This window comes from Brachyistius frenatus, unplaced genomic scaffold, assembly GCF_029030835.1.
Source record: "Brachyistius frenatus isolate BFR_SWC_R1_liver_20210118 unplaced genomic scaffold, ASM2903083v1 Contig_23, whole genome shotgun sequence".
Lineage (NCBI taxonomy): Eukaryota > Metazoa > Chordata > Actinopteri > Embiotocidae > Brachyistius > Brachyistius frenatus.
This window is the reverse complement of record NW_027210622.1, coordinates 5042937-5069561: the sequence shown is the minus strand read 5'-3', so window position 1 is coordinate 5069561 and position 26625 is coordinate 5042937. Positions and strand designations below refer to the sequence as shown.

At 40.6% G+C, this 26625-nt stretch overlaps 1 protein-coding gene across 3 annotated transcripts in view; it reads left to right on the top strand.

The window, feature by feature from the left end:
- The window catches only part of dlc1 (DLC1 Rho GTPase activating protein), an 80426-nt gene that overhangs the window by 11746 nt on the left and 42055 nt on the right, over positions 1 to 26625 (top strand). For 2 of the 3 annotated variants that reach the window (XM_069697518.1, XM_069697519.1), the window contains one exon: positions 12633 to 12666. In XM_069697518.1, the coding sequence (XP_069553619.1) occupies positions 12633 to 12666 (34 nt within the window). Of the gene's footprint in view, positions 1 to 12632; positions 12667 to 21558; positions 21965 to 26625 lie in introns of those variants that run through there. The other variant, XM_069697520.1, reaches the window with a different exon arrangement.

Genomic DNA, 26625 nt, shown 5'->3' with positions numbered 1-26625 from the left:
GAGGAACCAGGGTTGAGGTGAAAGCTTCAATTCAACTAGACTTGACTGTTGGAGTTTTTGCAAGATGATGAGTTAATATTAAAGATACAATGTATTATTATATACTGAAAGGAACAGAATATAATGATTATTTATTATGGTTTTAAATAACACCATACATAATGGGCACTCTTTAGTTGTATGTAATCCTATGATATAATAGGAAATAACCTCATCGTCTCTCCTGGTATTAAACCATTATTCTGCATCCATGACAGCTTATATAGATTATGCTCTACATTGGGTGACTGAATTACCAGAACTGCTTATAGTACAACAAATACACCACCACAAAAGGCATTGAAATTATGATCACGTTTAATTATCACCCCTCTGACACGGGCTAAACATTACAAGCTCCACAATAATGGGGTTTATCAAAGGGCTTTAGGATTACATTAAATTAGAAGATTCCCTCATTATTTTATTCACCCCATACTCAGTAAATAGACAGATCCAAACAATTAAGTCATACACTTTAAGTAAACGTTGCACTGTCAATGTTCACAATTGTTTAAACAGGCCTAAATGTATTGCCTCTAATGTATCTCGACATCAGTCCTGTCAAAAAGGCATTTCCATGTTTACACAGGCTACAGCAAACAACATATATCTTATTAGCAAACAATGGTGTAGCATATACACAGAAATTGCAACCATACACAATAAGAAGTCAAGAAGATCAATTGCAACATGACCTTGACACTGCACTGCATATAAAGTACTCCGGTAAATAGGATCATGCGGAAGACCAGTGTGAGGGTCAAATTTTGAAATCTTAAATATGAGGAAGTAAAATATGCGCACAGTCACATTATTGCACTGTGAATTTATCCACTTCATTATGTCCTACTATAAGAACTAGAGCTCTATGAAATCTGGATCACCACCAGATGTGGATCTCCAAATAATGCCGATCTAGAAAGTTAGGGGAAAGAAATGTGACTGTCTCGTCTGTCTTGTTAAACGTCTGCAGAAGACTGGCACCGTGCGCGCGCGTGCGCGTTTCGACAGCGGTTCTACTTCTAGAGTTCCCTGTGAATCACGAAGTGTTTATCATTTCGCATTTGCATTCCTTCCATCTTCATCCGGACACGCAGAGCAACACTTCGCTGCGATTGCACCAAGCACGCCCTCGTGCTTCTGTCTTTTATGTACCCGTGATGAATGCGAAGTGGTGCCACGTGGTCGTTCGGTATGTTTGCGACGGGTGGACGTTCACTCGGCCTTCACAGTGTCGTGCGCTCACTGTCGTGGATAAGCCATTGGGTTCCTGCGAGTACATTCCTGGCTCCTTGCTGGCTTAGCTGGTGGCTATTGTTAGCCTTCAGCAGGTGGCTGTTAAAGTTGCATCAAATGTGGAGATAACATCGAGACTAGAGGATGTTGTGCCACAGCAGGTGTTTTTTTTGTTTTGTTTTGTTTTTTTCTTGTGCTGGAGCTGCTATTCTTTACTCGGAGTGTTTTCGTTGGCAGGTTTCTATTACCAGCTTAGTGTGGCAGGTGTCTTGCACTGTCGTTTGGCCTGAATTGTTGTGTTGCAACAGGTGGGTTTTATTTGCTTTATAGACTGATGTGGGTCAGTTGATGTAGCTGTATGCGTATGTATCGATGGCTGCAGCTCATGATTATTTTCATTATTGTTTAATGTACTTATCGTTTTAACCCGATTCATTTTTTTTCATTATTTGGTTTGAAAAAAAAGTCAGAAAATAGACCCAAAAAATGTCAGGCAGTATTTCAAAGGTCAAGCTGACATCTTCACATCTCGTTTTCTCCAACTGTCTAAAATCCAAAGGCATTTTCGTTTACAGTCCCGTTATACAAAGACAGTAGAAAGTTTAAAATATTAATGCTGCACAATCTCAAACCATCGAGCGGTGGCAACTTTTGCAGCAAAACAATTACTGAAGCAAATCAACAGTTGCTAGTTGTCTCTTGTTTACTTTCCCACACAGAAGGGTTTGCTTCTCTACCTTGAATATATTCTTTATGGAGTTTGTTCTAGCTTCAGTGATTTTAATCATCAAAGGTGCCGTATGTCTGACTTTGGTCCCTTTCTTCTTTTTTTTTTTGTAACTGATGATAATAAAGTTATATTGTAATGACCTAGCGGTGGATCGATGGGAGAAAAAAAAAGGCAAGTAGTTAAGCCTCTAGTTTACATTATCGCTTGCCTTTTTGCGTTTTTAGCAATATCTGAGTATTACAAGACGGGACGAGCCGAGGCTCGCTGGTTAGCGTGCTAACTCCCGTGGACAAAAATTCTTGGGGCGTAACTGACATAACTTCAAAACTGCTCCTTTACATTGTGTTGATAATTTTAGTTCATTTTTAAATGCTTTTACCTAAAAAAATATATGTATATATTTAGCCTTTGAAGCACTGGCATATTTATTAGTCTAGCCATCATTAATTTGTGCACACCGTAAGTGTAATCTGTCGTTACCAAATGAAGCCGTGCACAGTTTGTGAGCCATTTGTTGTGCGACTCTATTTTTAGAGCCCCGTAGCAGCGGAGGATGTGCCAAGCCACAGAGGCGGGTGGAGACAGCTGACCACCTTCCTCTGAATGTTACAGTCGGAAACAACATATCAGTCACCTTCTGTGCTGGCTGTTCCCGGCAGCAAGACATATGATCAGAAGCCCCTGAAGACATCAAGAAGCTCCTGAACAAAGCCCGTGGCGGTCTGTTAAATTTAGCACGGGGGGGTGTTTTGTATGACGTGCATATGGTGACAGCGAAGGTGCTGCCCCGTACCAGCCTTCATCCTCTCCGTCTTTGGTAAACATTCCTTAAAAGGGCACCCTTTAACCCCATTGTTTGGATCTGTATTCTGTCACCGCAGCAACAGACTCCAAATACAGCTCCTGTCACCTCCTCTGGTGGTTTCGCTGCCAGTGAATCCTGGAAGTACCAAACTTCCAATCCGGTCCAGGGATGTTTTCGGGGGCGGGGGGGAATGATTGATTGAGAGATATTTTTATTTCAGAATGACGGGAAGACTTTATTCCCTGTCAGTAGATTATGTATGAATATAGTTCTTTATCTGTCTGCGGTCCATTTGGACAATAGACGTGCCTGTGGTTTGCGTGCTAAGGTCACTAGCAGATCTCTGCTCTGTCCTTCCTCCGTGTTCCGGTTTGGCAGCCTCACAGTCCCCAAACATCCTTCATCGAAACTACACCTTCTCGATGTCTCAGTCAGATAAAAGATGTACTTTTCTGCTACTTTCACTGCCTTTTATTTTTATTTTTTTACATTTGCTCCCACTCTGTCTCACTCCTATCCCTGTTCAATAGTCAACACAACGTGCCACAAGCACAGATATGTTTGCCTAAATTCCACCCACATAGTTGATTTAAAGACTGTAGTAGGCCATAATGAGTCAGCGAGCTATGAAAGCAACCACCATTCAGTCTGACACGGGCTGCCAGTGGTGGTCATGGCCAAGCTAGCCGCTTTGTGTAGTGTCATTGTCCCCAAGGTCACTCCTCTGCTGAGCACAGCTGTAACAAGGGGAGAAGCACAGACCCACTGGGATTTACAAAAAGAGGGTAAGAAAAAAGAAAAGGCTTATGGTTGGAGCAGGATGTAGAAAATAAACTCAACCCCCACAAGGAAATCTTGTTTTTCCTGTCGATTCAAGGCTATGGCCGCTGCATAAAGCACTCCAGCAGACGAGAGAAAGATACACTGGATTAACATAGAACACAGAAATTAAAATCGAACAGAATGCAGAGCCAAACTCTTCCATCATTACATTTATTGACAGCGCCCACATGTATCAGCCTGATGCGGTGTGCATACCGAACATTTGGTCGAAATGTATTTGAGCTATTATGCGCTTAATCATTTCACAGAGTTTTTAAAAAAAATTTTTTTTAACATCTTTGTGTACGTGAAATATCACATAAATCTGAGTTCACACCCTGTGCTCAATGGCAACTCTCTTTGTTTTTATTACAACATACTGTGGCACGGCGCCTAAATGACATCAACTTAATCACCAGTGATTTATCGTCTCCATATGGATTTCGTTTCTTTTTTTCATTTTTTTTTTTTTACTTAAATGAATCATACTTCTACATCCAACATTAAATCATCACTCCGGTATGTTTTGCTGATGAGTACTAGCTGCTTGTATTAAAGGCATCCACTGAGTCAATGAAGCAGAACGTTAATCCATTACGTAAAGGAGACAGTAAAAAAGCACAGGGAATAGTTGCTCGATGATGGTACTTGTTGACAGTAAATCTTCAGGATGACTGGAAAATGCAAGCATCTGGAAACACCCCTGCAGCCTGCTGATAATGAAGCGCCATAAATCAGAGAAGGAACAAACAAACTGAATGCACTCTTAGAAACGCATAGAACACGCGCACATATGTACGCAGGAATGCACTGTAACACCAGGTGCAGCCACATTTATTCAGGCGTGTGGTTTAAGGTTTTAATTCGGCTCAAGCATGTGTTCACATTTTTGTTTTGAACGTGCGTCCTCATTCATGATTGCCTTGAAGTTACATCAACTCAGTCAAAATACACTTGAGTGTCTTGCTCAATCAATCATCTCCGCCCTCAGGTTTCATGTCTGGATGAAGGAATTTGTTCGTCTCATTAAGTGTGTTTATTTTGTATTTATAGCCAAATATCTTGTGGCGCAAAATGTACCTGTGCAGAGTTTATATTTAGGTCACGCAGCGAGGCTCCACTGACCTGGTTTGGCTGAAGGAAATGTCCTGTATAGTGCATAGTTAAGTAGGGTATGCATTCTTCATAGATGTTACAAAACTGTGACCCAGGAAGGTGTCGCCCACTCGTCCTGCTGCTAAGTCAGTAAGCAATGTTTCTGCCACAGTCCTGCTACGGGGCCACCACAGTCTTCTGCAGACGACTGTCTAATCCTTCTTGTTAACCCACTCTCTGCTTTCGCCCAAATGTCAGCAGCTAATCCACAGCCTCGCATTGTTGTTGCAGTTGGGATCTGAAGCTTATCCCTATTAACTTTGCTCCGTAAGCCACAAATTCAACGCGGCGCACAGGAACAGGTGACACATTTTGTCTCTTAATGAGTGTAGCGAGGGGGAACGATGTGAATAAAACTGTTTCGTGGTTTAAGCAAGGATTGAAGTGCTATTCATCCTTCATTTTTCGAACCATTTATGGAGCTACTCAGTAACACATTCACTAAACAAACAACCCATTTTTGTCGGATTCATGGGTTGATTAATTACCTATTTAAGAGTTTGATATATTTCTGTGGGCTACTGAGCTCCTTTGTCTGGCTAAAACTGTTTTATTTAGAGAACCACAAGAGGGGAAACAAATTGCATCAGCATATTCTCTTCATTTTCATACATCGGCCTTTAGTGTGGTTATTTCTTCTCTCAACACACTGACATTAAGCTGCCTACCTTTGCTCCACGTCATCCTTTTTTCTTTTTTTCTCTTAACCCAAATGACTTCAAAATAGCAGATGTCTCATTTTGTATTTGGCGTCACTGGCACTGACGCTGATGAGATTTAGTCCGGTGGATAGTGAGTAAAAGTTATGCGTTTTAAAAGGAAAACTTAGTGTGGATGTTGCCTAGGTATCAAAATGTAGTACTGATTGACAAGGCATTTTTAATACTTTATGTTGTCAAGGCAATGTGGTTGCTGCCATACAAGTATCCAAGTTCGGTGTGCAGTCCTATTTATATCTGTACATGGAAAAAGATGACCTACGTGTAAGAATGACCTGAGAAGTGGAGTGTGGTAATGACCAGTTTGTCTGCCATTACTGACAAGTCAAGAATTATAGTCTTGTCCAGTGTTGGATTCTAAGAGCCAGTTCACAGTTTATGCTCCAGGGGTCGTGCACTACATCCCCCCAGAACACGCCCAAAACCAGAAGCCCGTCCCTCTGCCTTACTCGTGTAAACAATGACAAATCTGTGTGTGCATCTCAGACTCTCTCTGTTGACATCACCCGATAGAGAACATGACTCGGGACTCAAGGTTGAATTAGGGAACAAGGTCTCAGTTGTCAGTCACATTGTGTGTACACAGAGTGTATGGTAAAATCATGAACTTCCGAACACAACTAAAGATTGAGTGTGCACTTTTCCCTGCTATAGATTTGACCTGTGCTTTTAGTGTAATACATGTCAATAAAGGTAAGAGACATTTTCAAGCATCACCAAATTTCGTTAACAGATGTTTTCTTTTCGAAAAGCTGTTAAATGCAACATCTGGAGCCAAATATACATTTTCTGCAGGAAATGTTCCAACGCATCATTACACCAAGTCACCATATCACTTCCTGTTGACACACTCCAAGTCACCATATCACTTCCTGTTGACACACTCCAAGTGTGACATATGGAGACTATTAAAATGTGGAAGGGGGATGCAGGGGAAAAATGAGAAAGTATGATGGGTGGGGGGTTTGACTTTTCCTCAAGAAGAAGGCTAAAATGAAATTGTTTCCCACGTTTCCCAGCACACGTGCACTCCTGGGTCGACAGAGCATGGAAAATAAATTCCTTTGTAAATGCAGGGCAGAAAGAGCACATTCATGCCAGTCAAAAAAACAGAAATGAGCTCCAGATAACATCTCCAAGGGTCCTGGACGGGCGTGCACGTACACTCGCACACGTCTCTCCTCACACACATCTTGTGCTGGAGACGCTAGCTTACCTGACCATAAGCCATCTGCACCAATTTTGCCTTTTGCTTTAAGTGGTGGAGAAAAAGGTTTGGGTTAGTCTGAGCCCCCTAATCCTTGGCCTGCACAGACCATGGGTGGTCACACACACACACACACACACACACACACACACACACACACACACACACACACACACACACACACACACACACACACACACACACGTACTACAGCTGCAGTGCTGGACATGGGGGTGGTGATGAGAGGCTGGTGGTGGGGTTGAAACAGGCTTGGTAGACTCCTTGGGTTTGTTGTGCAAGAGCCACATGCCAATGGCTTGCTTAACATCTCTGACTTACTCGTTCACACGGAAAAGCATGTACATATTGCCACACACAGTGCAGGGGCCATTTCTGGAAAACAAAATAATATATGTTACTAGTTCTGGGGATTGATCGTAAATTATTTCTTAAAATACAAACCACCATGTTTCCATGGCACCAGGTTTAAAAAAAAAAAAACTGCCAAGAACCAAAAGTTCTCATTTTTATCTGGTCAGATTTGAACTTTTCTTTTCTCTGAATACAACTTTTTTTTTTATTCAATAATAAAACTAACATGTCTGATAGGGTTTAGATAGTTTATTGTTTATAACTTGGAAAACTGGATATGGGGGTGGGGGGGTTGTGAAAATAATGCGGAATTGATACTATTCTTTTCAGACAAAGCTCTCATACAGCTGCTTGTTCAGTGACAAATATTTAGGAACGTTGACCTGTTGATTAAATTGATGAATGGGGTTTGGTAAAAAAAATATTTGTCAAAGTAAGGTATAAAAGCTTATTTCAATTCTGATATAATATTGGCACAGATAGAGTAAAAACTTCAAGAAATGTACTTGTTAATTTTCACTTGTCAACACTTATAATACCATCAGAAATGCAACACTTGAGCTGGATTATCAGTTTGCTTTGTCAAAGTTCTGCAATCAAAGTAGTTGAAATACCTAGAAAACACTCAGTTTTTCTTCCAAGATCTTTGTTGACAAAACTACTTTACTTAACTGCTAGCTACAGTAATGACAATAATAACCCTACTGTGGATAATCATGCAGACACACATGCTGGCACACACAAGCACATACCATCCCCCCCCCTCCCCATGCCCCAACACAAGCCACTTCCAGTAAATTAGTGGCAGTAAATGAGGCAGCTGACGCTTGTGTGCTCTGCAGCCTACAGCTCCCCAGTGGACACTTGACACGACCTGGACAACCTGCACTGTGGCATGCCAGGGGGAGCGCAGGCAAACATCAAGAAAATATGTGACCGTGGTGCTGTGAAAACACTGGCACTTACTAGTACCCATTCATTCACATTCTTGTTATTGTCTGTGGTCGCTTACCCCAATTTATTAATCTGTAATTGCTATTATGAGGGAAAACACGACATTGTGTGAAGGTGAGATTTAGACCGTGTGTAAGTGACTTCATGGGTCATTGAAAGGAACCCATGGTGTGGTGTTTATACAATAGGAAGGGTGCACACTGGTGAACTGAAATGTCTTGTTACTGCTGAGCAGAGAAGCCACACAGACCTCCCATACTGATTCCATTATTCAAGGCCAGTCTTTTTAGAGTTGCGTGTTGAAGAAATGACTAAATATCGGGGTTTTAAACACCACTGTGGTGCAATTTCAAGTAGGTAATCTTTGATAGGAATCCACACATGAACTGATGCTGTGCTGTTTAAAGATGGCACACAGTGTGACGCTATATTTGTATGTATCACAGCAGAATTAAAAGGCAAGGCTGGTTTTAGCTGAGAATTATTTTACTGGCAATTATCCTCAAGGAACAAAACCAGAAATGCATTTAATCTCTATAATGATCAGACCCAAGCCCATTCATTCTTAACCTGGTATTACCAGAGCCAGTCACTGCGTGAATAGATTGTTCAAGGACTTTCTTCATCTTATTATACATTTGGCAAACTGAAGATTTATAGCAGCAGTGTGTGTGTGTGTGTGTGTGTGTGTGTGTGTGTGTGTGTGTGTGTGTGTGTGTGTGTGTGTGTGTGTGTGTGTGTGTGTGTGTGTGTGTGTGTGTGTGTGTGTGTGTGTGTGTGTGTGTGTGTGTGTGTGTGTGTGTGTGTGTGTGTAGAACTGCCCTGGAATAAACTACAGTATCCATGTTCATTGTAGTGAATACAGTCAATACAACAGTTCGGCTCACTCGTGTTTTTCGATTTTTGACAATAAAAGTTTGACAAATTATTTTGCTACACAGAAATAAGGTCAATAAAGTGCTGGTTTTGTACTTTTATTATGTGTTGACACTAGGAAAAATACATAAAAAGGCAAATCATATTTAATAAACTAAAACACACTCATTTTAATTGAATGAGGTGAAATGAAAACAAAAACCAATAGTGATCTCTTAACTGAAATTGCTTGTAAAAGTGTATTGTGAAAAAATACACTAGATCTGACCTGTTTGCCAATAGTGATAATGTATTTTCAACTGAGAACAAAGCAAAGCATGAAAGCAGTTTGTCGGTGTTGTCTTGAGAGAATCTCATACCGTTCACGGTGTTTTGCACTCAGGGGAATGCAGCGACTACACTGCTGTGGCTGAAAAAGCAGAGCTAATATTACTTGCTGTGCAACAGCTGAAACAGCAGCTGAATATAAATCTGTCTCTGATTTCACCTCACTGTTGTTGTTCTGTTTGTGCTGGTGATTTAGTGATAGAGGAGTGAGTGGGAGTCTTTGGCTTCGGCTTCTCCCTTGTATCTTTTTTAGGGTCATTATTCAGCAATAAATTGTAAAAAGATATTTATCCACAGAGGGAGTTCTACCAGCATTGTCTCTAAAACATGACTAAATTGTGTTTTTGCCCCCACAATATGCACATACTTAAATACATGTATACATATACACACATGCTTATAAACACATCTCACCAGACCCAGGTCTTGTGCTAGAGCTGTGTGGATGTTATATAAAGTATGCGTGCAGACAGCTCACCTGCCGGCTTTGGAAAAATGTGAGAAAGGCAGATTGGGACCAAGACAACATTTATCCAGCGTTGATCTACCAACACGTTAGCAAAAACAAACTCATCTATGAGAGCAGCCTTTGTATTCATTCTCACCAGACCGTGGCATACCTGAGGTGCTTGTTCATAAAACATAAGACCCCTTGATATTTGAGAAGCAGAGGGCTTATCACATTTTTGCTTTTTCACAATTAATCAGGTTTCTCTCTTTTATTTGAACGTACTCCACAGTATGATTGTGAAAGTAAAAGTGAATAATAATGAAAGTCGTGCTGTCATTTTAAAGTCTTTCCTGCTTATCACACTTGTACAATTAATAAAAATAAGAAATCCCCCAGAGCTGCAAGTCTTTGAGTTGATTTGTAAAGGTTAGTGTTTAGTCAGAGTGGACAGAAATGAGGAAATAATAGAAATCCACAGCAAGATATTTGTAATGCCAGTAAAAAGTATTACCTCAATGTCAAAATAATACCTCATGCAAGGTGTGTAGATAAGATTTTACTGTCAGGTCAATAATTATATTAGTGATGATGCCAAATTGGTATAAATTACAATTTATGTGTTAGCGGAGAAGATTTGTGATTTTGTATATCTGTAAAGGAGCATGTTTCCCAAACATACAGTAGGTGTGTTATAGAAATGATACACTATGAGTGAATCAGATTTTATAGTTACTATAGTGTAGGACTTTTACATATAGATGAATGTCCGTTATATTTAAGCCCTTGTAAAATAAGTTCACACAAATGCTGATTAAACACATCATTATTAGTGCTAATTAAACCCATACCATTTTCACAGTATACAGAGTTTTCAAATCTGGTGTCTGGTGAGACATTTCTTCGCTGGCCCGTTGAATACATAATGCCAGACATACACACGGCCAAGCCAACTAACCCCCAGTTTAAAGGTAGTTATTGTGCAATTCTGGATATTGTTATGTTATGTAATTGTTAAAAAATTTCCCCTTGGGGATTAATAAAGTAACTACCTAACCTAACCTAATGCTTGTGGAAAGATATCCCAAAATAATTTGGAACAGTTGGAAGCTAGGCCGTGAGCAGTTTAGCCCTCATTGATGAGGGAACGATACTTTCAGTGACTCAGAATAACATTTGGTTCCCGTGTGTCCTTTAGGATTGTGGTCTTCGTTAGTTTGTTTATAACCGAAAAGTTTTCAAGTTTACAGACAAAGCCGTTGATAGCTTTTTAGAATGTAAACATGTTTGTTAACTGACTTCTGAGTTCTTTCTGGAAAGACCTTATTCATGCATATTCTCTGTGTGGTTGAGCAGCCACAGCCATTTTAATATGGGTATGTCATTTTAGGCATTTTAGGGTGAAGTGGAAAAGGTCAGAGTAGTCTCAGCAGGACACCGTTAAAGCGCTTTAATTATGCCCGAGAGGAAAATACAAATTAATTGAAGTATCGGGAGGACAGGTTTATATTGGCATTTTTTGCACACAGAATAAAAGGTGGACAAAGAGAGTGAAGTCTAAGAATTATCCTTCTCACCCGGTCTGATCTCTTCTAGGGGAGTGTGGATTAAAACAGTTCAGGGTGTGGAGATCAGCCAGGGACCCCAAGGTCAAAAGTCAGTGGCCAGAAAGACCTTTGCATTCCAACTGACTGCTGCCCTCCACACACACACACACACACACACACACACACACACACACACACACACACACACACACACACACACACACACACACACACACACACACACACACAGACTTATAGACTGACATAGACCCCCGTGTTGATGCAGCAGTATTTTCAAAAAACCTGCAACAAACCCCAAAAAAGGAAATATTAAGTGTGCAGAATGATGGGAGTCCCCTATGCTAAAAAATTATGTTGTCATTTTATCGGTAATGTCTCACCAGACTACCGGCATGAGAGCTGAATCAACATTGACTCAGAGGAGAGTGTGTTGACTCTAACTTGTAATGATGTGATATTTGTTCAGACGTCTCTGGTGAGTTCTTTATCTGTGGTGACCGTTTCTTAAAATGTGTGCACATCAGAAAAGTATGCACATGAAGTTTTAGCAGCCACATTCCTGATGTCTATGAGTCTCTGGTGTTCCTTTGTTCGATTGTGATATTGGTGTAACCGTACACTGCATTTAGGGGTCAGTAGGTCAATATAGAAGTTTTCAACCTGTTAAATAAAGTACTGTGTTTTTAGAATAAATGTAAATAAAGTGCTGTTATGATGAACTGAATCAAGGCGGAACTACACTTTTTTATTCTGAAGCACCTTTTTGGTTTTGGTGTTGATATGATGTGGCTTTTGGGCAACAGAAGGCTGTTAGCAAAAAGTAAAACTTTTACAGGTCAGTTGCGACTTTAAACATAAGAATTTATTCTCTGTTAGTGGAACACCAGCAACTTTGGGCCACCGTGTAAACTAACCGCTCTCTGGTTCACTTTGTTCACACACCGATGCTAGGGGCTAGCCCCTGAGCTAACATTTAGCTGCTCGCTTTTGTTCGACGAGCTCAGTGTATATGATAAATGGAATATAAGCTCAGGAATAAGCGTACTGATTTAAAAATTATCCAGTGAATTTTATTTGATCTTGTGTAGATTCTGTTTCTTAAATCAGTATTTGTCCATAGAATAAGGGAGAAAACACAAAGGGATCAAATATGCCGTCATCATGACATCATAAAATGATGAATACTGTTCCTTGATAGTTTAATCTTCCACATTTCATGAAAGAAGCACCTTGTTGAATGTTTAAAGAGTGCTAGAAAAGGAGGGATTTTACTTTCTGAGAATGAATCACTGCATGGCATCAAATATCATGAAAATGCATCATAACAAAGTTCTCTGAGCTATAATCTTTTTTTTCTCTTCTCCTTCACAGAGCACCTCTGTTGTTCCCGAAAAAGAAAAAGCCGGTAAGTTCCTGCTGTCTTTCTTCATTCTCATGTGTTTAGTTTATGGCTGGCAAGGTGAGAATCTTGGCACTCTGATAGCATTTAGGTTTTGCTTATGTTTTTTTGTCATGAGAGTTGGTGTGTGTGTGTGTGGAGGAGGGGGGGGGGCATCTGGTCCTTGGCTGGTGTGTGAGAAGACAATTTCTGATTGATAACCTTTTGCAGTGCACACATCATGGGGCCACAGAAGACTGGGAGGAGATGGAGGGAGTGGTTGAGTGGAGGAGGACAGGCTCTGGTTCAATGAGACACTGGACGTGAATGTAGATAACAACCAAGACTCATCTACTAAAACATCAAGCCTGTCACCTTTGTAAGATAAGAGCGAGACTGGATGTCAATTCTGGTGCCCAAAACTTTTGAACATTTCTCTTATTTACATTTTGCCCTCATTTCACCTTCCTCTGTGTTAAAAGAAAGTTTCGTTAAAAAACATGTAATGCCTGACATACGTAAAACCATCCAAATGGATGTCCTTGGAGTTTTTCTCCCTTTGATTTGTGTCGTCCATTATCAGTCTCACAGGTATCAATCCTCAAGACTTTCCCTGATGAACAGGCTTCTTTGTATTGACATCTTATGGCATTACTTTGCTATGCTTGCCGTCATCCACTTTGTACACATTATTATTAATCGATCCAAAGAACAAACTAAATCTGTAGTGACTGCTCTGCCCATTCTGGCTCTGACCTCTCTGCCAGCAGTCTGCTGATAATGGTCATCAGGAAACTATGGCTATACAGACCTACTTTAAGACAGACAGCAGGGGAGCGGTGTTCATTAAACACCCCCCTGTCGACAGTCTGCTGGTAAACAATACCAGAGAGGTGGCTCAACGTGCGGACGACGCTTTCATATCGCCCCCCCGCTGTCTCAAAGCCTGATGGGAGTCCTCACTCACGCTTGCTCTGTCTCTCTCTCTAATTACCGCAACTGTCTGAGAACCTTTCATGGGAAATGTGCAGAAGCTGTCAGCATGTTTGTCCCAGTGTGTGTGTATGTTATCTACATACATACAATTTTGTTTTTTACAAGAAGGCTAAAGCTGCCAAAAATCCACAGAGCCAGCTTCAAAGGGGTCAGACATTCCTGGTCATTTTTCTTCATTTAAATCATTCGGACTCCCAGTAAGCGAGTTATGTAACCTCCATCTCTGCGTCTGTGTGATGGAACCCAGGACTGGAGGGGGGATGGGGGTACGCTGGGAGTTGGCAGAGTTTTGGGGGAGCACAAAGCCCAGTGTTCATTGTGACACTTCAAAGCCCCTCCGTATCACCATCATTTAAGCCCCTGGGAATGACACATTTGTGACAGTGTTACATCACACACCAGGCCCTAAAGGCTCCTGCTGCACTGCCATGAAAGACAGCTCATTCATGGTTAATTTTACTATCTCTGTGGCAGCGGAAGCACACCAGTGGTCAACAAGAAGTTTCCACAGCCCGCGCTCTGTAATGGCACCGTTGATGACCTCCCTGCGGCGCTCGGTGTACCTTAGAAGTCAGTGTTACGGTTTTCCTTTATACAGAGACAATGTGCTGCTACAGGAGTTACAATTCCTGTGATGCCACTAACAGCCCCATCTTTGCACAGCCTGCAGAGCACCAGTGCACTGGAATGACATGAGGAGACATAAATCATACCATCAGAAGATGATAAGGACAGTCATGCTACAAGTTTGCGTGACCATCGTTATCTTTGGTTGGATGGGGCTAAAGAGATTATGAATGTGACGGGATGAGAGATGTGATGTTTAAGTAATGTTGTTGAAATCAAAGAAACATTAAATTAGATGTAAAGAGCACAAAACAAATCAATTTTCATTTTGTTTACTTATTCATTGCCACGATTTTCATGCAGGAGGCAGATTTACAGCATGTGGAGGAAATTTAAAGACAAGTCTCCAAATTGGTCTGTTTATCTTCAGAAGGCAGCTTGTTTAGTTCTTTGACCTCGCATCCTTTTATCCAGGAAGTTGACTGGTTTACTTTGTGTGAGTGAAAACACAACAAAAGAAGGATTAAGATGTGAGAGAAAAAAGGAGGAAAGGGGTTCATATTCATTTGAAATGATCTCGTTTTTGGTGGACAAATTATTGTGTTGATTTTGTACTCGATGCTGGAAATGTCATCATGAACACCCTGTTTGTTCAGTTTGTAATACTACAAATGCAAGAGGGGTTTTTATCAGTGGACCACAGTCTCAATCACCACTGTGTAGGGCTGGATACCGAATTTTGATACTATTATGGCAACAACTAAATTACCATCAAGAAATGCCGTGTCATTTGGTACCCAAATGTTGATACCTAGGCTACATCCACATCAACACATTTTCATTTTAAATACATTTTAAATACTGAGCCAACACCGTACACAGGTTCAACTTTGGCATCAACTTTGGTATTTCTTACATTTAAACGCCTTATTTCGCTCGTAAACTTATTTTTGAGTTGTGAGATCTGCAATAACTGTAGACTTCTCCATGCGCAGCCAGCTCACTAGCATGTAGGCTACTAATCCCATGGGAGGAGTTTAGTGAACATGGGCAAACATTGGAGCATTTAGCGATAGCTTCCATTGGACGCAAATAGAGGATATCAATAAATTGTAGCTACAGACATCAATCTGGGTTGGTACTATAATGTGTAATGTCATTTTCTTTTTCCTCAAATGGATTTCATAGAATTGATATTAAAAAAGTACGTTTCACGAACTGCTATTGAGGTCAATGTAAGAGCGCTGGTGCCCTTATGTTAGACCTTTATTAGATTATTTGAGATTATTACTTTAACACACATGAGCTCAACCTTCGTTGGTCCAGTTTTAGATCTGATTATGATCTGTTAAATGATCTTGGCAGCACCTGACACTGGTTGTGTGCAAATTTCATTAGCTGGCTGGTATCAGTGCGTCAATGTTTGAACTTATGTATGCATTGTAAGAATATAGACTATTGAGTATCTAACTGTCTCTGTGTCCCTCTTTCTCACTCTCTCTTACCATTTGAGCTTGTCAACACTACACTTCAGAGATTCCTGTTTCCAAGAACGGTCCGTCTGTTTTTGTCCTTGATTGTAGTTGAGTTTAGAGTCGCCATGCTGTGCCTCGCTCATTCTAAATATAAACCAGTGGAAATACACAACACAATAATGGCCTCCGACCCACCGCAAAGTTAGAGACTGTCCTTTTACCTGGACTCCCAGCCTCCCTTGCCTCGGCTTCAGGTGGGTGAAAGGAAATCTGGGAAAACTGGATGTGATGTCGTATCCTCGGTGGGATCCTGTATGGGAGGAGCTCCCTGACATTCGAATGTTGGTGATTTCTGTGACTAACTCGTCTCGCTATTTCTGTCTGGCTCTTTCTTTTTTTGTCTCCTTTTCTCTTGTATCCTTTGTTTCCATGTTCGTCACTTTCTCTCCTACTTAGAACTCCAGTCATGTTACTGGTAGTTAAAGCTGTTTTTAAATGCAGCTGGGTTTCTTTCTTTGAAAGACAAAACGAAACCTAACCCGAGCAGTGACCTCTGGGGATTCCACAATTAATCATACACTATTATACACTTTTAAAAATCCCCACTGATGGTGCATCCACTCTCTTAAAAGAACAACACTAGTGTGCTGTCACAGTAAATAGTTTATTTTTTCATATTGAGAGTTTTCTGTTTCTGTCAGTTTCGTTATTAGTTTGCTTAGCTTAGACTGGATTGAAGGAAAACTTCGTTGGTAAAAATGATCTATCAACGTTTCATTTTATTTAATTTAAATTTTTAAAATCCTTACGCAAAATAAATGTTAGTGTATAAATTATCCTTTTGGCTGCTTCCTTTCACCTGATGTCTCCACCCGCTATTTCTAGCTATATATTCAGTATACGGATTTAAAGACTTGATCCTCTCATCTAACTCTGGTAAAAAATGCAAGGAGGTTTATTTCTCACGATATTGAAGTCTTCCTTGAATAAAATCTCATACAAATATAGTATGCTGGAGTTGTCCCCTCTCCTCCCATTTGACACACTCTCCCTTGTTTCCTGTGTGGAGAACGGTACTGTAACAAACTGGAGTTCATCCAGTTTCTATCTCAGAATACATCTACAGATGTCTTAACTGTTTCCCTTGAAAGTAAATATTTCTATTTCTGCTTTTCTTTTATTATCTGTTGACTCAAACACAGTTAGATGAGCTGTATGCCTGCTTCTTTGATGCTTCCTAACAGAGAAAGTAATGTCAAATCCAATGCCATGATAACAAAGCTTTAACAACACGAGTAAGATCTCAATGTAACTTTTACTGTTTTGGGACAAGTACCCTAGCAACGACTTAGTCTCTCTACCATGGTAAAATTTCAGATTGATGGAAGCAAGGGTGGACGAACAACAACCGTTTGCTGCTTTTTGGGCTTAATTGACATACCAATCTTTTATACCGAACCCAAAAAACTCTCACACCGAAGAGAGAATTCTTTTCGGGTGAAGGTAGAGTGTCTCACCCTGAACTGTCATCTCCTCTGACATGAATTTGATAGGCAGTAGTGACCGCAGACCACACACAGGGGCAGGTGGCAACCTGTGTTAAGCAGCAATACCGCCACCTTTTATATTGTTGTTATTTACATGATATGATTTATTTTTTTACACATCACAGTTCATGTTAAAAGGACTATATATTTACAAGCCTATATCATGCATGGATGTATTTGATGGTTTTGAACTTGAAAGCGTTTGGAAAAGGTTCGATGTTTATACATGTTGTTTTGTTGGGCTGTTGAGTCAGATAGCCTCTTGAATCATCCTGAATGACAATAATTGTCTTGCTCTTGAAATATTTTTTCGAAGACTGTAAAAGTGTAACTTAGAAACAAAAGTATCACTAGTTTATTTGAGGCAAAGTTCAGAGAGCTCTCTCTTTGGGCATCCATCTCCTTAGCTGTGGTACTCTGAACAGGAAACCGCGGCATGAAGGGGAATTTACAACAGGAACTCAGCTCGCTGAACTCCCTGAGTTACAATAACAAAAGTCTCCCCTGTCCTAAAGAAAGAAGCCTGAAGAAGCATTGTGTCACGATTGTGAGTTTAGCTTTTAAACAGATTGCTGTCTGATGCATTATCCACGGCACATGAAAATGATGTGTTGCTTTTTATAGAAAATAGGCCATCATGCTTTTCCTTTGCATATGAAACCCTGGTGTGTAACTGTCACTGTATGGATGGAGAGAAACTACATGTTTATTTTATGGTAGAAGTTATAGGTAGAAGATTATATAACTGATTCTTCTTGCATGGATTTAACTTTTATTTCCAGCTGATATGTTTACAGTATTGTTTGTCTTTTTGCTGTTGTTGTGAGCAGGATGTGCTATACATTTGAAAAAAAAAATAATAATTTGATATTGGAGGTTTCTACCAAACCTCCAATCTCGTGCAATGACAATCAGACTTTATGTCCAAAATTCTCATTTTGGAGAATGGCAATATCTGCATATGGCAACAGCATGGTTTGATCGGGTAATGGCAAGTAAATTATGGTAAAGATACGTCAACACCAAGTTAAGGTTAGGGAAAGGTTTTTGTCATGCTAAAGAAAAGAACATCCAGACGTCCACACTCACACTGTTTATTCTGCCTGGCTACGTTAAAGACAAACTACTTTCTGCAGTTGCACTAGATGTTGACTCTGGATCTAAATGGTCAGATGCCAAATTGTTTATGGACACAATACTTGGCAATATGAGGTTTCAAAGCTTTGTAATTGTTTTGCTCTGTTTTGCCACAAATACCTTTGTCTAAGAAGAAGATGTTGGAAGGTAACTAAGTAAGAAATGAGTGGTTTTTTTCTGCAGGTCCCTCTCGATACTCTCATGTTTATACCTCTTTAAATCTATTGTTCATCTGAAATGCTGCAGCCAGAACTTTCATCCTTCACCAGGGGATTGTAAATCTCCCAGTGATGATGGTGTGAGATACCCGTGCTGTCTTCAGACTAATGAATCAGCCCTGGCTCAGCAGGCTCTGTCACTCCCTGGCTGGTTTATTCCCCTTGTTTGGTTGTCAGGGAGAAAGGTTGTCTGCAACATGAAGGAGACAGAGATACCAGTTGGCGGGAAATACTGCAGTATATATCAGATATTTTCTGTTACGATATCGTGCGGTTTCAGGTTGTCGTATATCTTGCTGGAAACGTCATTTTTAAACCTTGAATTATCTGGTGCAAATAGGCACATGAGGTGGTGAGGTGTCAGATGGCGAGAGTGGAGTTGTAGGAAAGTAGGACAGGCAGCGTGAGGGAGTGTGTGTTTGATAGCAGAAGGAGACCTCAAGCTGGTGGTCACATCAAAGGGACTTGCACACAATTACAGTCACACTCGGGCACACCCATGTGTACATGCTTCAACTAACAGACACATTTTTGTCTGTGTTTGAGAAGCCCATTGTTTTTCAGACATTTTGATTGGAGACTCTCACATTCTGTTTATATACACTGTTTGAAGTCCTCCCAGTCCCCCCCCCCCACCCTTCTCCCTCACTCTCTATCTCTCTATCTCTCTATCTCTCTGTCTCTCTGTCTCTCTCTCTCTCTCTCTCTCTCTCTCTCTCTCTCTCTCTGGACTTCCCTGTCTCCATTTCTGGGTCAGTATGTTGGCATGTAACCCTGTCCTGCCTCTGCTCTGTGGAGTTTAGGTGGAGGTACATACTCCTGGCACGCTGTACACTTGTTTGACAGAGGGGGCACTTGGCAAGACTTTTCCTTCCTGCAGTATGAGGCCTCCATTGTTTTCGCTGTCCCCTCCCTCCCACCTTCAGGACATTTTCCCTCATATCCAGGTTACAGTCTGTGTATCGCCCCCTTATTGCAGGTATACGGGCGACAGAGAAGGAAAGCACATCGATATGTTGTTGTGATACCAATACTGACCCAGAAGGTTCGCATTCGAGCGTCTCGGATTGAGCACACACTCGCATACTTGCATGAAAAACAAAAATTGGATTCCTATGGCATGTGAGCTGACCAGGTGTGTGAGCGAGAATGGGAAAAATGTGATACGTTTATAGAAGGTTTGTTTTTCTGTATCGCCTCCTAATCCCCTTTTACAATGTTGTTTAAGAGGTCATTCCACAGTTGCAAAAGCACCGACTAAAAGGTTGTGAAAAAAGTAAAGACGCTGGAATCTGGCCTTATCAGTCCCAGTAAACCTTGGGTGACCGTAAAGTCAATTGGCCGTGATGAGCACAATGCTATCAGCAGACTGCAATAAGCCAATGCTGGGTACATTACCTTCACTTGCTGCAGCAATCAGCACAACTGGCTGATTTTGCTGAAGTGTGAGCTTAGTGTGGAATGTAATGAAGGGCAGCCCGCACACTACAAATATCCACTCACTCAGGTAATGTGTAACCTAAACTTGTCACAAACATATGAGCTTAATGAGTGTAAAAGACGCACACAGATTTATAGTATTTTTAAGTTCAATTAAATTGTGATAAATATATTTTTATTGAACTAAAATGCAGGGAAATAATGTTTGGGGGCTATTTGCAGAACAATAAATCAAACAATTATCCTTGCATGTGCTATACAAATTTTATTTACTCATCCAGCAGTCATTAGTGTTAATTTGTAGTCGTCTCTCCGAATGTAAATCACACATTCGCTCTCCTTTTAGCTATCTCTTGTGTTTCCACCAACTCCAGAGGAAAATATGTGGTTTTTGGGCTGCTAAATGATTCACTGTGACCACTGGTGAGTCACTACATTTCTCTTGTCTGCTGTAGCTGTAGCTGAAGATGGCTTCCTGTTGTAGCTGGAAATGACCATAATAAAAGCAGTAAGACTGAATAAAAGTATTTGAGTATAAAGCCAAAAACAGTAAACTGACATAAAGAAGGCTTAAAAGCACAAAATGTTAAATGATATAGAAATTTAAAAAAATGTTTTAACTTAATTGGAAGGTGCATTCCTATATATGTATGACTACAGCTACGAAGGTGTCTGGTTGGTTGTTTTCATTCAGGAGCCAATGACTAAGTTTTCTCACAGTTACAAGTGAGCTGTGCTTGCTCAAAAGAAGCTAAATCGGCATTATCCGATCAACTCAGCTGCAGTGTAAGTAATGGATTCCATTGTGGGGTTTTTTTTTCCATCTCATTAGCTTAAGTTTTCTTACATAAGGTGTACAGTACATGCACATTTCTCAGTAACCAATAGTATTTACTTGAGCTCAAGTTTATATGTGTGTTTGTCAATAATATATTTACAGTAAAGTCATGTCATGGGCGGAGCTGCTTAGGAAAGGGATCTTTAGCTGTGGTAATAACAGGTTTCTGTGGTGCATGAGAACTAAGAGCAGGTTAAAGCCCCAATATCATTTCACTCTTACATCTTGCTGTCCTTTTGATAAACTATTACTGGCAATCATTTAATTGTCCTGCAGCTCTGTCTGAGTGAGTCAAGTGCATCTGTTTATTATCTCGTATCTCATCTTAGTTATGAGATGTCTTTAGCTGCTTGTTGACAAGGACAGGTGGAACTTCATAACAAGCACGCTGCTTTGGCCATGGCTTATATAACTGGCATTGATGCTCTCTGTGTCTAGACAGGGAAGGGCAGGTGTAAACAGAGTGGATGTGAAGAGGAAGGTGACAAACAAGAGAGGCAGAAAAAAAAATCAAATAAAAGACGTGAGATGAAATACTAGTCGTGACTTGAAACCATTCAGATATTCACAGAGAGCACTCGAGCTTCTGTCAGAAAGCACTTACTCACACTTACACACACATATACGCACACACACTGGCAGAATAGAATATGAGAGCATTGCAGCACTGGCTGGATGTGTCCCAGCAGCTACCGCACTGATGCTTGCTGCAGCAGACGGGAGTGTACAGTCCAGACTCGAACAGAACGGAGGCAGAAAGAGAAGGAGGCAGTAATCAGAGCACTAGAGAGGACAGAGAGCCAGATAGATGTAGAATGTTTGAAAAAAATGATATGATGCTTTGCCATAGATATAGTTAAAGTTAAAAGAATAGTAGAAAGAAGTGGAATTGACAAGAGACAAACGTACAGAAATTGACCTGATCAGGAACAGGTGCAGGGACAAGGTAGGAGTCTGACATAGCAAAGTTTAGGTGGATGCTTATCAGCATGTCTCGCTCTATGAGGCTGCTGCTGCTGCAGAGGTCCTTCAGTGACCACATCAGGTCCTCCACCTCCAAAGCCCTAGACATGCTCAGCAAGCCTGTACGAGAGGGTCGACTGGCAGGTGAGTGGCAGAGGCAATGACTAAGGTAGTAGTTAGATGTGTGGAGGTGTTTATACAGTGTGTGCATCTTTTCCTGCCTGGGTTTTGTATGTATGTTTGTGCATATATGTATGTTTTTTTCTTCCCAGAACATACGCCTGTCATTTGGCATGTGGAGTTTCAGATTCTTTGACAAGATACACAACAGTATGCGACAAAAACTGCTTTGTCATTGTCTCAGAGAGAAGACAGGATTTACTGCAAGGCTTCTGTAAAGTCAGCTATGTTTCTGACAAACAGATCAATAGAACAGAACACTAGGATTTAATGGATGGGTGGAGATGCTGAAGCTCAGTGGAGCAGCCCCTAGATAGTTCTGATGCTTCTTAGTCTATTGTTGTGATGATTTCTACAAGATTTTTGTTCATATTTTCTCTGTTGTAAGCATGTGTACATGAATGCATTTTTCTGTTTATGCTTAGACTTTAAAAGAGCAGTGTTGTCATGTTCTCTCCTGCCAGCTTCCTCCACAGTTGCTTGAGACCTGGTTTGTCACATGTATAACTAATGAGCTGGTCACACGCAGGACTGAGTCCATTAGGATAGACTTGCAACTCTGGCAAGCTTGCCTTTAAATAATACAGATCGTTCTCTATCATATAAGAGCACCAGCGGAGAGAATGGATTCACAGAGATGCTCTTCAGGAATTCTGGCTTCAGATGGCTGATATCAACTACAAGTTCAGGCCACTTCAAAGTGTTTTAAAGTCATGTGAAGTCATCTTTTAGGGTCACATCTGACAGGACTGTTGGATTGAAATCTCAACATCTTCCAGGTCAGTGCTGGTGTGTCTCTTTTCAAAGAGGTGGCAGGAGGGGTGGGGGGGGGGGTCACCATTTTCCCCAATGAACCCAGAGGTCAGAAACCTGTGGCCTCACCTCTCCATTGAAGTACAGAGCAGCAGGTGATGAATATCCACTGACAAACACTGTCCAGGATGTATCAGTCTGTTGCCACATATCTCACTGTCCTACATGAAAGAGGGAAGAATTGAAAAGTGGGCCAATGAATTATGGCAGGATCCAATTACAGCTTCCCCTGGTGTAACACCAATTGCTTTTTTTTTGCTTTTTTTTTGCTTTTTTTTTTCTCTTCCCCCCAAGATGCAGGCAGAATGCTGAGGCTTTTTTTTTTTTTAACAACAAACGCATGTGCAATTGAATCATTCTGACTGGGTGTCAACATGCATGTGTTTATGGCCATAAAGTCCAAGAACATAATGCACTGTACCAAAAGATTGGTGTGTGTTTGTAACCACACGGGCTTCACATGCCATTAGCCACTGATGACACTCAGTGTGGAAATTACCCAGAATCATTCTATTTAACCTGTACTTTATACTTCTGTATAACTCATATATGCCTTGCAATGCGAAAGCACACCTTATAAATATGACTCTGAAATTCACCCTGTAAAAATGTTCCACACCTAATCGACCTCTTTGACAGCTAGTGGTTCTGATGTGTCTTGAAACAGTAAGCCACAATGCTGTAACTTGATATTTATTTACTATAACATGTGACGATGACACGATTCTGGTATGTGATCCTTGATGATGCATGTACACTAGCTAATAACACTCGTGTCATGCTCCCAAGGACTTCATGTCAGTCCCTCGTAGCATCACACATTGTGAAACTCAATAGCCTTGTTGACGTTTCCCACCCTTGTCATCCTCAATGATCACATGACATATTTAACCATGAAAAGATGGACTCAAGAACACTGAGTTTATCAACTGATAAAGCCCAGCTGCCACTCAAGTCTCTGCACATGTCATCAGAAAGATCATCATTTCATCAGGCTATTGTCCTCAAGATCCCCCTTAAATCAGAGAGAATGAATGTGTCATCATGCCTTCCTGCAAAAATATTTTCTTTAGCCCGTTCATTAATGTCTCACGGAAAATCGTAAAGTTCACAGAATATTAGTTGTACAGAAAGTAACATTAGTTAACCTAATTTTAGTTCAAAGATATTGTACAAAGATTCAGTTGCAAATAGATACCATGTAATGTAGTACATAAGAAATTGTGAAATGATCTGGACTGTTGCGCATCAATCATTCATTTCCTCAACCCCTTCATAAATGGAGCTCTTCAGGTATTCACTTATTGGTATTTGATGATGTGTTTTTAAGGATTGGCGGTGTGTGAACATTAATAAACAAACTGTGAATGTCGGTCAAAGACAAGAGCACTCAGTACAGAGTGTCCGGAAACTGCCCACTAAAGTATATCAGCAGCACTCAGCACATGAAGATGTCACTTATGCTGACATGTTCCTTTTTTCCCAGCAGACACTTCTGTATGTGCTCACTGTGCGCTAAAACCATTTATGTGACCTGGATATTGTGTAACAGTCTCTTCAGAGGATATGTCCACAGGAAATTCTCATTTTGTGTCAAATCTCATTTATAATGACATACCACTTCTGTGGCCTTGCAGTGTAATGTAATCATGGATTGTTGGATGGATAATTTACTATGGCTATCATAATGCTCCTGGACTAATGCTGTTGCATAACACCCAGAGATTAGTCAATAAATCCGTTTTCAGTCATGTGAAGGGAGTTAACAAGAGTATTAGGTTGGTTATTTTTTTCTTGGCTTAGAATGTTTCAGCAAATATCTAAATAAGGGTGAGAAGATTGAGAAAAATTTTCCTTCGGGTTCAGTGTGAAGGATTTAGGGGGATTTATTGGACGAAATGGAATATAATATTGATGATGTTTTCATCAGTGTATAATCATCTGAAACTAAGAACAGTTGTGTTGTTGTTACCTTACAATGAGCCCTTCATATCTACATAGTAAATAGGGCTTCTTCAATGCTTCTAAATCAAACACACTGCTCCTAAGAAGATAGAAATAAATATATTATCTTGGTCTCTGTTGTACCATTTAATGACTGAAGCCATTTCACGAAAACCGTCTCATCAAGTTTATTATCTTTTGGACTAATTGTGCTTTTAAGAAAGGGGCTAAGCTAGTTGTTTAGCAGTAGTTTTGAAGCTATGGAAATGTTCTTTGGATGAAGATTTTCAGCTTGGCTACTTTGCTCTGATTCAAGTTTGAGGACACTCAAATGAGTTTGAACATGTGTGTAGCTGTTGTATTTCTGTAATATTAGTCCAATAGTTACACTTATTGAGGTGTTTTTTTTCTCCCTTTTGCATGAACACAGCAACCATTGCAATTATTGAATTTCCTATTAAGAACAAGGGTTAATACAGCCAAATGTTCATCCAGAGCTTTACCTTCTAATATTCACTTGTGTCACAAAAAAACAGGACTTTTGTCTGTATTCTTGTGAACATGGGCACAAGGACAAAACCTCAAGCAGTTCCTTTCACTCCCTTTCAGAGGAGTTCACTTTCTGTTCCAGCCTTGACATCCTGACAGTTCTGAGGTGGGCTGTTAAATTCACTCGTCTCTTCCGAAGAGGAAACCGTCATTGTTGTGTGGAAGGTGGAGAGACTCAGGTTTTTGCATTGAAATGCACTATGCATCATCTGCCTTGAGTGTTTCTGAAATGCAGTGTCAGGAACCTTAGTTTGCAGTTACTTTCTGACAGTATATTCCTAGTTCCTGGAATATATTCCTAAATTTAACTTCTTTATGTGTAAACAATGAATCATTGCAAAAGCCTACATGTCAGTATTTAATAGCATTCAAACAGATGTTGATGTGGTTTCCAGTGATCTTGTCACCCAGCACGTTCATCACTACCGTGTCCCCTGGTGAAATCTAGTCGGTTATTTGTTGTAAAATGTTCAACAAAAATGTGTTTTTTAAGAGCTCCGTGTGACATTTTAAAGGCCAGTAAGAGTGTATTCACCAGCTCAATTGATAGAAGTAAAAGAACTACTGTGCATGCTTGTGCCAAGTCTTATTAGAGCCATAACTGAATGCTAAAGTGAATGAACCAAATATAACTGCACTTTAAAATCTGCATTACCCCACCACCAGCGACATCGCTTCAACCTCAAAAAGACGACTCCAGCAGAGGCAGACAGAAACTTGCCTTGTACCAAATTAAACTGGCAATGTGTCGACATGTAACCAACTGGACCAACGTGGTTTGGACCAAATGACTCCACAGAGCTAGCAGTCAAGGTTTTTCAACATGCTGGAAACAGCACTGTCAAAACTGTACTGCAGCTGGGAGAGACATCAAGGTTATGAAATGTTGTTTTGTTTTTTTTACCAGAATACACGAGTACAACAGGCACAAGTCTCATTGATGATTTAGTATATTTAGGTGCCAGTGTTTGAGTGTGAGTGTGTATTTGTGTCTTTGTACTCCTACTTGTGCATGAATGTGTTATTGTTAAGTGGTAACCAGGCTTTTGTGCAGGGCTTAAGGGTTGGCCAGTGGGAGGTCCATAGACCTGTTCCGGTCTGCTCAGGTCCTGCCCACTGTTAAAGCACACAGATGTTCGGGTCCTATTGTGGCCCTATAGGGACTCGACAGGGACCCAACAGGGACCATTTCACGCTTGAAGGCCGCCCAAAGAGGAAGTCAGAAGGGTTACACCACTGTGACATCAGCAGAGATCTGTTTGAATGAAAGCGCAGCATGCAACCATGTAACAAATTAGCTTCAACAAGATACTTTCACA